This window comes from Lepisosteus platostomus, chromosome 26 (assembly GCF_059453375.1).
Source record: "Lepisosteus platostomus isolate fLepPlt1 chromosome 26, fLepPlt1.hap1, whole genome shotgun sequence".
NCBI classification, from domain to species: domain Eukaryota; kingdom Metazoa; phylum Chordata; class Actinopteri; order Semionotiformes; family Lepisosteidae; genus Lepisosteus; species Lepisosteus platostomus.
Window position 1 is genome coordinate 6318436 of NC_142636.1, and position 18463 is coordinate 6336898.

At 46.5% G+C, this 18463-nt stretch overlaps 1 protein-coding gene across 3 annotated transcripts in view; it reads left to right on the forward strand.

The window, feature by feature from the left end:
* The window catches only part of otud7b (OTU deubiquitinase 7B), an 82372-nt gene that overhangs the window by 49866 nt on the left and 14043 nt on the right, over positions 1–18463 (forward strand). For all 3 annotated transcript variants that reach the window (XM_088621107.1, XM_088621110.1, XM_088621109.1), the window contains exons 2-9: positions 7175–7381; positions 9050–9220; positions 9652–9870; positions 11307–11408; positions 11920–12047; positions 13776–13888; positions 14815–14942; positions 17569–17718. In XM_088621107.1, coding sequence (XP_088477233.1) covers positions 7297–7381; positions 9050–9220; positions 9652–9870; positions 11307–11408; positions 11920–12047; positions 13776–13888; positions 14815–14942; positions 17569–17718 — 1096 coding nt within the window. In that variant the 5' untranslated portion in view covers positions 7175–7296. The remainder of the gene's footprint in view (positions 1–7174; positions 7382–9049; positions 9221–9651; positions 9871–11306; positions 11409–11919; positions 12048–13775; positions 13889–14814; positions 14943–17568; positions 17719–18463) is intronic.

Consider the following 18463-nt stretch of genomic DNA (forward strand, 5'->3'; position numbering starts at 1 on the left):
AGCAACAATTGGCAGAATTGTCCATTTGCAGATTTTGTAAGTAGATTTTTGTTTGCTAATTAAGTTATTCAATTTCTCAAAGCTTTTTATTAAACGGTGCCTATTTTCCTGTGGTATCATCTTAAACCCCTTGGGCTGTTTTGCCCTGAATTTCAAGTGAATAAATTGTAGGCGAGTCGACTGCTCCGTCATGTGATGTTGAATAACATTGTTTCCAGTGAAAAAAACTTTTGTCTGCATCAGGAGAGCGCAGGTGTGGCTTGTAACATCATTCATTCTGCCTTGAAGTTTCAAGGAAAACCTCCCATGTTACCTTCTCTGTGACCTGTGTAAAGTGAAATTCCACCTACCAGATATATTTCTGCTTGAGGTGTTTTTACGTTTGTGCTGTTGGCACATTGTCTGCCAACAGTATTGGGGAAACTAAGAAAGAAAGCAAAACTTGAACTGGCTGTGCTTTGTGAATGGTAATTATGTAGAGGCAGCTTGCATGCATGTCTGAAGGGTTAGGACTGAGTTCACCTGAGGGCGAGATAAAGTTAGAAGTGCATCAGGAACACAGGGTGGAAACCAAGTTGGCTGAGAACAATAGCGTCTGTAAATTTTCTAAGAATAGCCCCAGTCTGTGACTGATGGTCCCTGGGCTCCAGGAAATCCAGTTTTGTTTCTCATTCAAGTGTCTGAAAGATGGAAGGAGATGGAGAGCCAGACGCTCGGTTTCTACCTTCAGTATCAGAATGAGGCAGGAGAAGAATACAGTAGTTCAGGTGGGGAGCTGCGTCAGCATGCGGAGGCTGCAAAGGAACAAGTAATGGGTTTATTCCCTGCTGAAAAGAGAAGAAAGAAAACGCAACGTTTCGGCTGTGGAACCTTCTTCAGGTGTTTTTTTTTTTTTGTTTTAGGTCAAACTCTTTTAGAAAATTAATGGCCATCTTGTCGAGAAGGTCAAAGTATGAAGAACCATACAGTGTTGAGAATTCGTCCATTTCAACTGCTTGATCCAGTACGGAGGTCACTGGGAAATCAGAGCCCGTCTTACCAAGCAGTGGCCACAAGGCAGGATACATCCTGGATGGGACACCAGTCCATGGCAGGGAAGACACACACTCACACCAGGGCCAGTTTTCCCAGAAGGCATTTAACCTACCGGCAAGTCTTTGTGAGAACATGGAAACTTCCTGTTGGTATTACCCCAGGAATTAAACCTGAGGCCCCGGCGAGACAGGTGGGCTAACCACTGCACCACCGTGCCCCCCTCGGATGCGAATTCATAGGGTATTATTCGTCTCTGAGCCTGTTTTGTTTAGGAAGGAGCCAGCTGCATGTTTGCTCTAGGTGTTTTGTCACAATCACAATCGTTTTAGCTGTCCAAGCCTGCAATAGACAATCGATCACATGCAAAGACTGTAGCTGTGTCTGCAGCTCAGAACAGTGATGTCTTTGAGACTCCTTTCCCGGCTCTTTCGCAAACACCACACAGTTCAGAAAGTCTTCCTCCCGAGTTGTATCTTGTGACAGCATCCTCCAGCCTGCGGAAGACGGGGCAGAAGGTGACTAGGTTCTTAAGAGTCTTTGTTACCCTGCTGGAAAAGCTGCCATTAGTCAGATGAATTAGCCAATAGGCAGAGGATTCCTGTTACTGAGGGGCTTCACCTAGTCAGGCTAGAATCTGTTTGAGAGCTCAGAAACATGCCCCAATTGTGTAGTACTGATAGCTTTTTCAGGTTACACAAGATGCTAAGAAAAGGTAAAAAATATTAATTTTAGTCAAAATGACATAGGTGTGTCGCATATATGGACATAAGCTCTGAGTGGCTCAGCCAGTCCAGCTATTTCCTTAGAGCTCCCTTGTCATGTAACAGTGAGCTTGTAGGAGCCCTCATAGCAGTTTAGAATGGACTTGCTGTCCTTGGTGTTAATGAGACCAGTAGGGGGCGCTCACCCTGCCGACTGTGTGGGTCCTAATGCCCCAGTATAGTGATGTCGATACAATACTGTAAAAAGGTGCAGGCCTTCAGATCAAGCATAAAACTGAGGTTCTGACTCTCTGTGGTCATTAAAAAGCCCAGGGCATTTCTTGAAAAGAGTAGGGGTGTAACCCAAGCATTCTTGCCAAATGTCCCATTGGCCTTCACCAATCATGGCCTCCCTATCTCTGAAATGGCTTCATCGCACTGTTCTCCTCCCCACTGAGAGCTGGTGTGTGGGGGCGGACTGGCGCATCATCCAGGTGGGGCTGCACACAAGTGGTGGTGGAGGGGATCCCCATTATCTGTAAAGCGCTTTGAGGGGAGTATCCAGAAAAGCGCTATATAAGTGAAATGATTATTATTATTAAGACACTATGCAGCCAGCAGAGTGTCAAAATGACAAATGGCACATCTATAGGTTGTGTAGATACTGTATATGAACACCGCTGTTATACAATGACATTACAATTTGGTATTTCAGATTGGGAGGAGAAATGCAGTATATATATGTACTGTACATGCATAGTTGACTTTCTGCTCAGTACCATTTGTGCTAAAGCATGTGGCTTGGAAAGCTAAAATGGATCAAACTGTGCAATAATATTCTTTCATTTCTCCTGTATGATATTGAGGGAAGCATATTAGATTTATTTTGAATGCTTAGCAAACTGTGTTCAGCAGCCTTTTCAGATTTGTGAAAGTGTTTAAAATGTTATATGTAGGTGGGCAATGTCCTGTGTTTAACAACCACCTGCTTACAAAACTCGACTTTCTAGCAGATGTTCCAAAACTGGGTTGTCAGGGGCAGCTTTGGAGTGGCTTGGGTCTCCCCCAGAGAGATCCACTACAGTCGAGTGAACAATCTTTTCGTGAGTGTAGTGGTGCTCCTACTCGCCTTTCACACAGAGGACCCCCCAGTTCATTTCTTTGACAGAGAAATTGGTTTTCTTTCACAACACCGGTAGAAACAGTTGAATTGCCTTTCTAACTGAGAATGGAAGGTATTTCTTTACATAATGGGTTTTGGCTGTGTGGAACAAAACATGTTGTGGAGGTTGTTATCCTGGCTTCTGTTTAAGAAACAGGAGGGTGAGATCCTGGGTACAGTTAGCTATGGACTCCCCTCACTTGTAACCTTTCTGCGGTACTGGTTATTGTTCTGTTTTTTAGAAGGATTATGCCTGTTCTGTGGCAGCAATCGTAAACCCGGTCCTCACTAGCGCTGTTGTGACCGTGGTGGTCCCGCACGGGCTCGTGGCCTCCGCCGGTTCGTCCCGCAGCACCTGGGGCGCGAACCCGGGTCTCCGGCGTAACGCCACAGGGAACCAGCCGAGCGAGCTAAAGGAGACCCCCCCCAGCCCGGGCGGCTGAGGCCCCTGCTACGCGCAGGGAGGGCGATGACGTCAGCGTGTCCAGACTAGCTCCGCTACACTGTCCGTTGTACGTCTGTTTGTTCCCAAATATGAAGTCTTGACAGATCTGATGGCCCCTGCTCTTTCCTATGCCATGAATCATCTCTGCATTGTGCAGAGACACATACTGTATCCCTGGTGCTTTCTGCTCTTGGTGGAATATTGGGTTTGGGTGAGTTTCCAATTGTTTTTAGTAATAATGTAATGATAATGTTTCTTTATTAGCCCTATACAATTTCTTGCATTAGGAATTCGTCTTTTTGTATACCCCAGCTTTTCTCCATGAGACACAGACAGGGAGAGAAGCTTGGGGTCAGAGTGCAGGGTCAGCCATTGTACGGCGCCCCTGGAGCAGTTGGGGTTCAGGGCCTTGCTCAGGGGCCCAACGGAGTAGGATTCCTCTGCCGGCCGCGGGATTTGAACCGGCAACCTTCCAGCCACAGGCGCAGATCCTGAGCCACAGAGCCACCACTCCGCCCCATTCTGTCTACTGTAAGCACAATACAGTAGAAGCAGTTCCTGGAATAATGGTTGCACTAGTTCAACACACTCTGGGCTTTCTCGCTGATAAAAGGTAGGCGGCAGTAGAAAGAAATAATCGCTGCTCTGTGATGAGGTTGTGCATTTCTGCATCAGCGATTTCACTGAGAACCTGGAGGGAAGAAAACATTCTGTGCCTTTTGCGTTAGGCCTTTTAGAAGTTGCAGGGAATGTCGCTCGTCCGTGCTGTTTTGCTTTTTTCATGCACTCGTGATGATGAGTGGTGAGGTAAAAAAAAACCTTATTCATTCTCTGCCTTTCTGAATCAGCTTAGGAGGTTTGGGTGACACTACCGTGGCTGGGGGCTCATTATGTCTGCGTATTTACATTAAACCTGCACTCGCCGTTTTGTCCAAAGGGACGGTTTTAAGAGTGCGCATGCAGACGTCAGCTGTTTTAAGTGACAATAAGTTGGCCACGTACTTTGTCGAGATGCTGTTTTAAAAGAAAATGACCAGCCAGTATGTGAATCCTTTGTTTTTTTTTAATTTTCCTGAAGAAGTAAAGCCTGTTTCCTAGAACTGGAGGAGTGGCCAGGGGCTGGGTGTCAGGCGTGCGTGTTTGCATGGAGAGGAATCTGGCTCCTGCAGAAGACGTCGTCATGCCTCCGCCACACCCGCCAGACTACCAGACAACACTCTGGCTGAGCAAGCGGATTGGGGCATATGGCAAAACTGCCCTTAAGTCTTGAAATCCGGGCTCTCCTTGTTCCGATCGTGGGCCCCCCTGGCCCGCCCCAGCCCTTCCTTCTGAAACGCGCTGCTCTGGAGTCACAGCTGGACAAGCTCGGCTTCTCCGGCCCCTCGCTTTCGCCGGTTTCTCTCCCTCTTGGGGCCTCAAAGCCTCAGGCTTCAGCCACACCGCAGCGCCCTCAGCTCCCAGCCCGCACTGCCGGCCTCCCTAAACTTGCTGCCCTCTCTTCCTTCAGCTGCCGTTCCCCAGCTCTGGCTCTGAATGAACGGGTTTTTTCCTCCCCCCCCCCCCCCCCCCCCCACATCTTCAGCTCCAGTCACTGCCTCTGCTAGTTTTTTTTCGTATTTGACCCGTTCCACGGTTCATTTTTGTGAACCACGCGTCTTCCCCTCTCCGAATTCCTCAAGGCAAACCAATACACAAACACCGTCTCCCTCTCAAAAGGCCTCTGCTTGCAGCTTTAGCCAAGCCTGCCTCCCTCCCTCAGCTCTAATCAGCAGCACATAGTCTCCCAGTCACTCTGCTCTGACCTCTAGCCCACACTGTCTACCAGTTCTTTCTAAACCCAGTTCCTGCTCGTTGTAATCTCCAGAACCTAAGAAAGACATTATCAATTCATAGTTCAACACTAGACTTTCAGCAGAGTGGGTGGATCATGTTATGCAATCTCTTGATCTCTCACAGCAGAAGAATGAGCAATCGTTCCTGCAAAGGCTCAGAAATAAAGATAGAGCTATACAGTAGGCTTGTGTTGCAGAAATGACATCTGCTTTGAGTTTGTAAGCCCTACCCATAAAATCGGAGAGCTCTTAAAATGCCCGGACTCAATTTAGGACATAAGTGGAGAAAATGAAGAGAATATACAATTTGCAAAACAAATAGGAAAATATAGATGCCACTGTACTTACATGCTTTGGGCTTTAAGCATTTAATGATGGTATAAAAGTCTTGAGAGCAAAACGGTTTGAACTATTCAAAAGGTGGTTATTTTCATTTCTGTGTGTTCTCATGTTTGGGGAAAATAAGCTGGGGCATAAGAAAGCCTACAAATCATTACTATTGATCTACCTTTGTCACATGATTGCTTGAAGCATAATAATCCAGGAATCCCATCATGCTGGATCACGCAGAAGAAGCTTCAGTGGCATAGCTGGGAAGTTTCTTACAGATTCATTTTTTAAATTTTTGTGTAGAACGGCTTGCATATTTATGCCCTGTGCCGTCGTCACGCCACATGACTTTTCCTCGGATTTTCAGTCGTAGCCTTCATTTACATAATCGTAAGAAAATCACATTGACTTTAGATTCATCACAGCCACTTACAGAGTCGTAGCGCGCCTGTTACCGTCAGTTGTGTAGTGTGACAGCCCCTAGGACTCTCTGGCTCGCTACGACACCATCACACTGGTCGGATTTACGAGTCGCAAGTCGTAGGGGTGGGCAGTGAGCCAGATGTGTACCTGTGAGATAATTACTCACCATTACTTTTACACGTGATAGCGCAAAACTAATTTGTTTACACTATTTGTTTTAAAGGTGTTTTATATTTTTAACTGTTTTATTTTTGTAAATGTGTTCTATATTTTATAGCACTTTTAGCAACAGACTGCTCCAGCTACAGTGTTCAAGGGAACGTTTCCGCAGGTCTTTCCTCTCGGCGGCTGTCAGGGTGTATAACGCTGCCCTAGGCTGGGACTGTTAGCCCTTCATCTGCTCGTCTATGGACAGCATGTTGCTCCATAGTACTTTTTGGACAATCAGTCTGTATAAACCTATGCACATTTTGCACATATTTTTTTGTTTTTACAGTGACTATGATCATCACATTTTGCACACACCTATGTATTTATTTATTTTTTATTTATTTTGTTGTCTTTTGTTTTATAACTATTCTGATGTCTGTTTTTGCTTGTCTCGGGCTGGACTGCTGTAACACATCAATTTCCCTACGAGATCAATAAAGTATTATCTATCTATCTATATTTATAAAGAAGAATGATAGTTTTGAAGATGTTTATTTGTGGGAAAACAATGCCCGTGTTACACTTTTCAAGATGTTCACGTGCTTGTTCTCCAGGTTGTTTGTTTGCGTTTGTGTGGCGCTCCCCTTGGCTGCCAAAGCAAGGCGATGTGGCAGTGCTTTCACGGCGCCATACGAGACGTGTTAAACCGTGATGAAAGGTCGTGAGGGAATCGTGTAATTAGTCGCCCCCTGCGATTCCTAGTCGTATAATTTGACACCCTCTAGGACAGAAAAGGCGGCGAGATTCATCAGCAGCAGTCGGTAAATTTGACACGCTCTCCAACGAGAAGTCGTCGAGTCGTGTAGTGTGACGCTGGCTTTAGCCGCAAGCTATGTGTCTGTCCTTTACTGTAAACAGGAATCAGTTATGTAGTCAAGGGTGCAAAACTCTTTGTAAGTCTGGGGTTTACTGTGATGAAGAAGAGGCAGTATTATTCTGCCCCCTTATCCCCGCTGTCTTGAGTGGTCTCCAGATGGGAGCAGTCGCAGGTTTTACTCGTGGTGCTCATGATGCCTCCTCTCTGTGTCCTGTGCAGGTGTGGTTGTGACTGCTGCTTCACGACAGGAGGAGCCGCCCTGCCCGCAGGCCCGCCGGTGAGCTGGGTCCCCATTTTTTCTTGCTTCAGCTGGGGCCCTCGCAGTGTGAATTCATGATCACATGACCTTGGATATGGACGCAGTCCTGTCCGACTTTGTCCGCTCCACCGGGGCCGAGCCAGGGCTGGCCAGAGACCTGCTGGAAGGTGAGTGAGGTGCTGAGGTGCTGTGATGAGCCACCTACTGTACTGTGTGCACTGATGGTGGTGAAGTCTGCACCACACTTACACCACTAATGCATCAGTAAATCCACGACACTGTTGCTTGATGGCATTATTGTGTTATTATACCATTGTACTTTGACTGCTGTGCTGCTTTTATGCCGTCTTCATCACACTCTAACCTTGCCCTGGCACCCGGCAGTCTGTCATTGTGGTTAAAAGCCATACCCAGCCAAGACCGTGTCTTCTGTGGCTCTGAGCGCAGGTTTCCCCTCAGAAGACCTCTCTGAAGGAAGAGCACGAGACTGAAGTGCTGGAAAAATCCTAGGAAGAATCCAGCGCTCCAAAACCGCTGAAAACTGCGGGTGGGGGGGGGTATTTTCCATTGATTTGCATTTATATATTAACAGCTTATAGACCCAAGACGCTTGCAGTGTCCCGAGAACATTCAAAAGCAGTTGATGATAATCTTCTTTAGCAAGGTTTACTTTCTCCTTTGGGGTTTTCTTTTGTGGCTTTCTGTAACACTCCAAAATATGAGAAACCACTGCAGCATGTATTACTACATAACAGAGCTTTTTCAGAGCACTTGAAGGCCTAACTGCGTATCCTATTAATGATACATGCAGGCTATGTGTTAGTTACTGCAGGTGTAGCAACAATTTATTCCAAGTTTCCAAATGTATTTCCAGCTGCTGCTCTTAACTCGCCTGGACTGGAAGGATTTTCCTTCTAATATATATATGTATGTCTCTTGTCAAAGGCTGTATCACTCTGATGGGCCTCAATAATGGTGAAACAGCTTTGCAGCTAATTATGTTTTTGTTTAAATGTCTTTTAAAAAAGGCAGAATTAGAAAAGGACAGTTCAGTTTCCTGTAGCTTTGTGATTGGATGAAACACTGCCCATAAATTATTTATTCCTTGTTACCTATTACCTTTATTGTCATTAATAATCTACCATGCCTCTAAACTGGGGCTAGACATTATATGCTAGAGTAAGTGCTAGTATATTCATATCCCCTAACCCTAACGGATGCCTTATAGGTTCCTTCTGATCCAGATGAGACACTTTGATGGCTGCAAACATGGTTACTGTTACATGTGTTCTGTTCTACACATATGATGCAGTTTCAAAGGGAACAATCTGGCTTGCTTCCATCACTGCTCTTCAAATTCTGGTCTCCTCACTGTCCCCCAAGCCCGTCTACATTGTATGGGTGACAGGGCCTTCTCCTGTTATGCCCCCAAGCTCTGGAACTCTCTCCCCAAGGATATCAGAGAGTCACCTTCTCTAAACTTCTTCAAATCCAGACTCAAAACCCTCTTCTTCAGAAAAGCCTTTACTTAACTGGTTCCATTCTTCACCCCTCTGCTCTTCTTAGTACCACCATCCACGGTCTCCTCTGTATATTGTAATTGTGTTTTATCTTGTGTATTCGTTTTATTTATTGTTGTTGGCATTCTGTAAAGCGCTTTGAGAAGCCACCTTTAAAGGCGCTATATACAATAAAGTTTATTATTATTATTATTATTATTATTATTATTATTATTATTATTATTATTATTATTATTATCACTGCACTCGGATGTTATAAAAATCCAATTCTTGGAAAAGTGCAGCCTACTGACCGTGTTGCTCGGACTTCCCCAGGGAAGAACTGGGACCTGCGTGCTGCTCTGAGCGACTTCGAGCAGCTGCGCCAGGTGCATGCTGGGAACCTGCAGTACCCCTTCCCCGAGGACAGGGCATACCGGGGCCCCGAGAAGGAGCTGGCCAGGACCGCCCGCCCGCTGCTGCACCGGCAGGATGACATGGTACAAGGTAGGGGCGCCAAGCTGGTCTGGGTTGCCGTTCATTGGAAGGGGTGGAAAAGTAATCGTAGTAGGGGCTTTGGCAGCTGTCCCAGAAACGGGTTTCCCTGGACATTTTCCCAAGACCTGCCACAGGCTTAAATGCTTGATTTTCTTCATGTCAGGGAACCTTGCTAGGTCTTTAACAACTGTAGGATATTCTAGGGTCTTCATTTGAATAGATGCACACATCATCTAATGGAGCAAATTTGCCTTCCTCACTCTCTCTCTCTCTCTCTCTCTTGCTTTGTTCTTCCACTCTTCCTTCACCTCAACTCTTCCTGGTTGTTCTCTCCTTGTCTTTTTCCTGTTCTCTTTTCCTTCCGCCCTTCCCATCTCCTTATGCTCCTTCCTGCGCCCCCTGTGGATCTGTGACTCCCTCCGTCCTGACCCGGCACACAGAGAAGCGGCTGTCCCGCGGCATCTCCCACGCCAGCTCCACCATCGTCTCCCTGGCGCGCTCCCACGTTTCCAGCACCGGGGGCAGCAGCGAGCCGCTCCTGGACACCCCGCTCTGCACCTTCCAGCTGCCCGACCTGACCGTGTACCGCGACGACTTCCGCAGCTTCATCGAGAGAGACCTCATCGAGCAGTCCATGCTGGTGGCGCTGGAGCACGCAGGTCAGACTGGCGCAGTTCAGCGGAGCTTGTCCGATACAGGGCTGCAGAAGAGCCGGAGTCTATCCCAGCAAGCAGCAGGCGCAAGGCAGGATACACCCTGGACTGGACGCCAGTCCATCACAGGGCAGACACACACTCACGCCAGGGCCAGTTTTCCCCAAAGCCAGCTAACCCCACCTGCATGTCTCTGGCCTGCGCCAACAAACTGGAGCACCTGGAGGAAACCCACACACACCGGGGGAGAACATACAGACTCCACACAGACAGCACTCCAGGAATTGACCCAAGTGCTCCAGCTCTGTGAAGCAGCAGTGTTAACAGCTATGCCACCATGCTGCACCTTTTTTATGAAAAGGGCAGTTTTCCGGAGAACATACAGGAACACAGAAAGTGCAGCTTCTTGTAATGCTCTGCACCCATACATTTACAACCCACCTTTATACTTTAGACCATTTCTATCTGTTACCATAAGTGTTGTGCTTTAGGAGAGGGAAACCCTGTATGCATTACTTATACAAACAATTTCCTTTTTGTTCCCTGTTAACCTTGCCTTCCAGTTACTTGAGCCCTTCACACACACAGATCAGATTCTACACATACTGTAATTCACTGCGTGTAGCTGAATGAACATATGGTTCGAATACTTCGAGAAACATCAGAGTATTCAGAGTATTTGAATACGCTGTCTTTAACACTCGACTTCATAACATATATAAGCCTTTAACAGTGACGCCACTTCCCAGGATGCCTGCTGATTTGAAATTGGCAGCAGCAGGAAGCCAGTTTTATAGTCTGATGGGTTTGATGTTCTGTTATTAGGAGGTGTGTCTGAGATGATATATATTAGGAGTCCAAGTGCTTGCGCTCTGGTTAGAATTAAGGACTTTACGATATATCAGTTTATATAAAGGAAAGTGCTATAGGGCTCATAGTGCAAAATTAGAGCTTGATTTTTTATTTTGAGACATCCTATTAACCCGGATTGAAGAATACTTGGTTTGTCTGCATTAATTACATGGCAGGGGTTAGCTGCTCTAAACTTCATATTTCATTTGACTTCAGCCTAGTATGTGCCTCAGACAGCAGTATGTGTTGGTGATTGTTCATCTCCAAGTCATTTAACTCACTCATATTCCTGTAAAGTAGCCTCCAGTGTATTTTGTGGCCTTGTGCAAAGGAGCTCGTATAAGAAATGTACATCAGCCTCTTCAGTGTACATTGTAGAGAAAAAGACCCTTAACATTAGGGGAATTAATATTCTTTTAATTAGGGAGCCAAAGATGACTCAACTGATATGTTCATTGCTTTTTAAAGGAAGGTGAAAATAATGGAAAAGCTGGAGCCCAGTGTGTGATGTACTAATGGCGTGGGGGTCTCAGAAGAAGCATGGGGACTTCATCGCTCTCCCTTCACCCGATTCCCTGTGTCTTCTCCAGGCCGTCTGAACTGGTGGACGCGAGTGGGTGCCAGCTGCCAGACCCTCTTGCCCTTGGCCACGACGGGTGACGGGAACTGCCTGCTGCACGCAGCCTCGCTAGGTAACCTGCTGCCCTTCCTCGGCTGGGGAGAGGGGCGCTCCGTCAGAACGCAGGGGTGCCAGCTGAGAATGTGGTCCGCCCTTCTGCCATTTCTCGCATGTGCTCAGTACCTGCTTCTTTGTCCAGACAACACGTACCACTTGCAGAGAGAATCATGGTTCCCATGCATGTACATTTATTAGATTAAACAGATGCTTTTGCCCTGATCTGATCTGCTGCCTTTTCTATTACAAACCAAGTCACCACTAGGTGGCAGCACGAGCAGCTCGTTTCACAGGTGACTCCTGAATTTTTTCAGGTTTTGTTCCAGCTGCAGGGTTAATTCATCAGTTGCTCTAATCGGAGCCAGTACAGGTGACGCCCCTTTTTGCAACAGACGGGTAGAGCCGAAGCTTTAGGTCGAAAACTCTTCGCCGAAGCCAGAATTGCGCTGGGATGTTTGTTGTGAGATCGCCGCGCCCCGGCCGTGTCGGCTATCCCGGGCACTTACCAACCCGCTGCCGCCCCGCAGGCATGTGGGGGTTCCACGACCGCGACCTGATGCTGCGGAAGTCCCTGTACACGCTGATGGACAAGGGCCTGGAGAGGGCTGCCCTGCAGCGCCGCTGGAGGTGGCAGCAGACCCAGCAGAACAAGGAGGTGAGCTCCGCTGTCTCAGGGGGGGAGTGAGGGCCTGTGGCGCGTAGAGTCGACTCAGCAGAAGCAGTTCTCACAGCCAGTATATCCCGAATTGAGCCCTGTCCTGCAGTGTAAGGCTACGTCCCAAACTACCTGTTCCATAGTCGTTCCAACCCTTTGGATACTCTCCCCTGAGACACGCAGAGTTTCCCTACGGTGTCCCCATCAAAAAACAAATCCGTCTTCTTTCACAAGGCCGTTACAGAGGTTTCAGGCTCCTTGGGACATGCGTTATGTACAGGGGGTGGACAAAAACATGAACCTTATGGAAAGGGACTCGTCTCATGAAGTACGAATTTAATTCCTAATTGAAAAAGGTTTTCCATGTTTCATTTTAAGTTCACTACTAATTGTTTCTGATATAGAAGATGTCTTAAAATCAACACTTTTTAATATGCAAGTTTCTAAAGTTATACGAGAGATTTGACAGATTTTTTGAAAGAGGATATCAAGTTAGTAGCTGAATCGCAGGTGTTTTAGTCACAGAATTGGCAATAATGTCAAGGTAAGTGTCGAAACTCATGACGGCTTTCCCCAATAAGGGAAGCTCAGCAAGTCGAAGCTCAGTGACAGGGATAGATACCTGACAGTTTTAAAAAAACTAGTTTCTAAAAACCACGAAACAACAGCCTCAAAAATTACCACAGGACTGAGTCTACACCTCTGTGACCCAATCTCAACAACAACTCTGCATCGCGAGCTGCACGAAGCTGGTATATATGGTATGACTGCTATTCAGAAACCACTTGTAACCAATTACAGTGCACAGCAGCGCATAACCTGCTGTAATGAGTACAAAACCTAGACGTCTGAGCAGTGGGAGAAAGTAATATCTGCTGCGTCATATTTTACTCTTTTTTTTTTTTTTGCTACATTAAGACAAGTTTGTTAGGCAAAATCCCCCCAAAAAAGTCTACATTCCTGTCTGGAAACTACCTGGTCCAGCTGTTAAACATGGTGGTAGATCTGCACCCGTCATGTGAGAGAGCTTGGGTCCAATTATTGCTCTGCGTGGTAGGATTACAGCCAGGGCATATGAACCCATTTTAGGCGACCAGGTGCACCCTTCACCAAATGAAATAAGGCGGAACTTGAGTTCCTGCAAGCTCCAAAGTAGGATTTAGTCAGGACACTAGGGTTTAACAAGTTTCTGAACAGTGCCCCGGAATCTTTAATGGCGATGCTTTCAGAGTCTATTTAATCTCTCATCTAAAGAACTGCAGCTCCTCCAGCACCCCAGTGTTCTCCAGTTACCTCACTGGGGCATTGTTTTTTTCTGGACCAGAGGGAAGACTGCCACCTACTGGCCAACACCTCTAACAGCACCAGCCTGTTTTCCCTGGGTATCCCATCCCTGTACTCACCAGGCTCAGCCTTTCTCAGCTTCTAAGATCTGATAAGATCATGCTACATGTTGGTGAGGTTGTTGTAATTTCTTTAAAATGAGAAGCTAAGGCAGGCTTGAGTCTGAGAGTTTCCTAGTTGTCTGAGCTAAAGAGGTGTGAAAAATGAGTTATATTATTTATACAGGAGAATAGGAAGGATTCGGATGGTGGTTTCTTGAAAGGGGAAGCAGGTATGCAAGTAGACTTGTGAAAACTATGGGGAGTAATGGATTGCAGAGTGATTGTTCCCCAGTAAACTGATGGACACTGACCCCTCATTGTCCGTCTCTCTCCTTATCTGTAGTCCGGCCTGGTGTACACTGAGGATGAGTGGCAGAAGGAGTGGAATGAGCTACTGAAACTGGCCTCAAGTGAGCCCAGAATACACTACACCACAAATGGGAGCAACTGCTCAGGGTAGGTACAGCATCTGCACACCTGGGACAGAAAACTGGCTGTTACCAGTGCAGTGAAGTTCTAATACAGCCTTATCTATCCCTGTGTCATGCTGCTGTTTAAATTGTTATATAATCATGAGAAACAGTGTGGCAATCTTTCAAATTCAGAGTAAGTGTAAAACCTGAAAACTTAAATTCAACGTTCTCCCTTTCATTTGTGCTGAATGGGGAATTAGCTGATATTTTGACACAATCTTTCTGGGTGGACTGCCGACCAAATTCAAAGTTTGGTGTTGGTGTTACATGGCAACATGGTGTAAAGTTTTGTTTTCAGCATTGTGACACTGTTGCAGACTCTTCCCAATTTCCCAATCCCACTTCCCAAAATCAAAGGAATGCCGTGTCCTATTAATGATCTAAACTGATAATTCCAGTGACTCTCAGTATTACCCCAGGTTGTACTAGCCAGTGAAAGTCCTGGGTTTAGCAGGCAGAAGACACAGCATGTATTTGGACCAGCCATCTCTGGCCTGTTAGTACCAGTTAGTTCAGCTATCTTTTATTACAAAGGTGTCGCAGTTGTTAATATAACTTAGCTCTACTACAATGGATAATCTGAAAGCATGGTGCCATTAGAATGGTCTAAACCAGAGCTTTTATTGGATGTACACAAACAAATGCTACTAAACCAAAGCTGTCCTGTTGTTTTCTTCAGTTAGACTAGTGTTCGGCTGTTTTCAGAGCAACGTTATTCATTAAAAGTCTGGTGTGATTTAATTGGACCTAATAATTGACCAGAGGAGTTGTGCTGGTGCTTCAGTATTCCACTTCGAATCTTGTGGTAGATTGGAATCTGTTTTCTGCTCAGCTCAGAGCATCTTCATGTTACTAGCAGTGCGTGGCTGTTGACCGCTGACTTTAATTGTCCCCCTTGCCCGCGGGCAGGGCGGAGTCGTCGGAGGAGCCCGTCTATGAAAGCCTGGAGGAGTTCCATGTGTTCGTCCTGGCCCACGTGCTGCGGAGACCCATCGTGGTGGTGGCCGACACCATGCTCAGAGACTCTGGAGGGGAGGGTGAGAAGTCTGCCGCCGTGTCCTGTCTTTGAAACCATGCGGTCCCACGGGGCTTGGCCAGTAAGAGAGGAGCCTGGGACAGCTACGTCATGTCCTCTTGTCAAACGCCTGCTTGTGCTTCAGCCTGGCTCTGAGGGTGCCAGCTTTACACACCTGTTAACTGGTAACTGCTGGACAGAGACCCAGATAACCTGCAGAGACAAAATACACTATTCAGTTCGCTGGCAGGAAGAGGCCAATGGGAACTCAATACTTTGTTGGTGATTGGATGAATCTGCTTGTAGATACATTGCAATTCCATGGAGACACCCTGTAACACAGCAGCTGCTGTTGTGGCAGAGGTTTGGTTGACTGGGGCATCAAGAGATCCATGTAAGGGTTCGATAAGGTTTATTTGGAGAGACATGGGTTCAGTACTCCAATTCGCACAAGGCATCAGCGCCACTCGTTGCTGCAACAGTCGCTCGTTAGCCTTTTGAAATGATTGAGAAAGAGGAGTCACACAGTCAGCCAGAGCTCCCGGTTTCATGGGGCTCTGGAGAGGGAGTGGTAGTAGGTTGAGGTCTCTTGCAGTTTATAGAGAGGTTAAGGTTCAAACACCACTCGGAAAGCATTCGGTGAAAAGCGGGTTGGTGGAAGATGGAAGATGTTTCCGCTGCTGCTGGTGTAGGCGGTACAGTTTCCTGTCAGCAACCGACGACAGTGGGAGAGAGGTAGCAGCTCCAGCTGGTGCTGCTGTAGGACGCTGGTATGAGTTATGGTTAGTATCGCTGGCCAAACAGCATCAGCTGGGTAGAGTTTATGCTGCAATTATTAGTGGTTCAGCTACTTTCTGGTTAAGGGTTTGGTTCTCCATCACAGGTAAATGGTTATATGGTTACAAACCCCAGGGTTGGGGTTGTTGGGGATTCCAGACTGCACCCCTTACCCATAATTCCACTGTCTGCGTTGAGGCAGCTGCGGGGATTCCTTTGAGCACAAGTCCACAGGTGTGGGACTCCTGAGGAGTGTTTGCCCTCAGCCTGCGTGGAGGTGGTATCTGGGAGTACCCCCCAGTGGTCAGTCACCCACAGAGGTCAGGGCTCCTTCTCCCCAGGAGGGGAAGCGTGGTTATCGGTGATCCTGGAGGAGTTTATATCCACGAGAAGACGCCTGGTGATTTTGTGAAGTATGGACGGATGGTTGGGGTTTACAGCTGTCAAATAGAGATGGAACCACAATTGACTCTCATGACAATTATTATAATTGTACTGTTCCAGGTGAAGGTTATAAACTGTGGTTTATGGCTTATAGAGGTGGGTGTGTTGTTATCTTGGCTGTGGATGTCTGGTCATGCGGTGGTTACGTTTTGCAGTTTGGGTTGTTGTATTAGTCTGTGTTAGGATTTTAGTTATGTTTCTCAGTTATAGGTTTCAGATATAAAACTAGACCCTGTAGGGCCTTGTGAAGCTTGGAGTGTTACCAAAGGCTGAGTCTTCAGTCCTGTCATGAGCATGCTTTGGGATGTGGAATAGAAGTTTGGGGTTACAGTCTTCCCAGAGCTGATAAACAACAGTTGTAGAAGAAAACCCAGTCGCAAGGTAATGAAAATGAATAGCTCAGAAACTGCTCAAAGATTATCATAAAGAAAATGGATCCTATCTAGTGCTTAGAGCGTACACACTTCATGTCAGTTTGACAAAATACTGTGTTCTATGGTGCAGATTTGAGTAATTTTCAAAAATGCAAATTAAACCATCTCAGAAGAGGGTTGATTTAGATGTGATTATTAAGGAAATTCAGCAATGAAGACTCATCAAGAAGTGTTTTTAACTCCTGCAATACAATGCAATACAATGCAAGCTCAGGCCTGCATTGTATGAGAAGGTCCCACTGCGGAAGGGATCCTGTTGAATCTAGTGCTCCTTACTGTGATATCCAGCTCTAGAAGCAGATATGTATTTTGAAATAAACCAGAACTGTGCACCAGAACATACAATTTAAGGAATGTTGTACTCTGTTCTGAAACACAAAAGTTGAGTTAAGTGGAAGTCAGGAAGTGACAGTCTATGTAAGTCAGGAAAGTGGGACCTACAGTAAGTAACGATACATAAATAGACAGATTACAAATACTGGTAGACATGTTTCATCTTTGGACCTTTCTCTTTTATTACAAAAGTTTAGCAGTTGTAAATATAACTAAGCGCAACTACAGTGGATCATATGAAAGTAGTGCCATCAGAATGGTCTAAACCAGAGCTTTTATTGGTCGTACACAAAAATGCTACTAAACCAGAGCTATCCTGTTCTTTTCTTCAGTTAGACTGGTGTTCGGCTGTTTTCAGATCAATGTTATTCATTAAAGTCTGAGGCTGGTGTCATTTAATTGGACCTAATAATTGGCACAGTTTAATTTGCAATGGCTGTTTGATGCCCGATAACCCACCAGCCCTTTACGGACAAGGGGCTCCAGGACCAGGTCCCAGACCGGTGTTTTCTCACTCGGCTTTGGGTTCTTGGAAGACGGTCATCCCCCACCCGACCGGGGGGGATCACTCACGAACGAGTTCACGTTCTAGCAGCTGCGAGCCGGGATGCGGAGGAGGTGCCTACTGCTGGTCCTGAAGCTCTGCTCCTCTCCCGCCAGCCTTTGCGCCCATCCCGTTTGGGGGGATCTACCTGCCCCTGGAGGTGCCCGCTGCCAAGTGCCATCGGTCCCCGCTGGTCCTGGCCTATGACCAGGCTCACTTCTCTGCGCTGGTGTCCATGGAGCAGAAGGACAGCTCCAAAGACCAAGGTAACGGCCGCAGTGAACCCCTCACCTTCACCGTTTACAGCGCCGTTGCACTCCCAAGGCAGAGGCCGAGCGCTCGCCTCTGGCCGACACGCGCTGGAGAAAGGGTTCTGGGGGTGAAGTGGGCGGCTCGCTGAGACACGGTTAAGGGCCTTAAAGGTGAAATTCAATTCTGGAAGGCAAATAGTTTTGAATACTTCGTGTTAGTTTGTTGTTCTGTTTCAGCCTGATATGCATGTCTTTCCACAGTTCTCAAATGTCAAGTCATTGAGAAAATAGCCATTTCTCCGGCCCTCATCGGTCTTTATAGGAGCATAGCAACACAGTTACGTAGCTCCAGCACTTCTTCAGAGAGGAGACCACAAGTCATAGCACCGCTCTCGAATGAGCAACATACAGCCAGGAAGAACACACGGATCGTCCCCACATCAGAAGCTACATTGATACTTGTTATATTTCTTTTCTGGTTGTAAATTAAACCTTAAACAAAAAGCTGACTGAGTCCAGCACTTGCATGACACCCAGATCATGCATGCTGTTTTATTGGAGGCAATACAGTTTAGTTCAGAAGTGGGAAAACCTTGAACCACAGCTGGCGTAAAAACGGTTTAGTAGAAATTGCTCCATGTTGTAGATTGAAGAATTTTAAAATGTTGTTACGGTTACGTTTTTGGTAACTGTGTGATAGATCGAAATAACAGGTTTGGTTTAATTTTAACATGGACAACTGAAAAAAGTTCAGTATAAT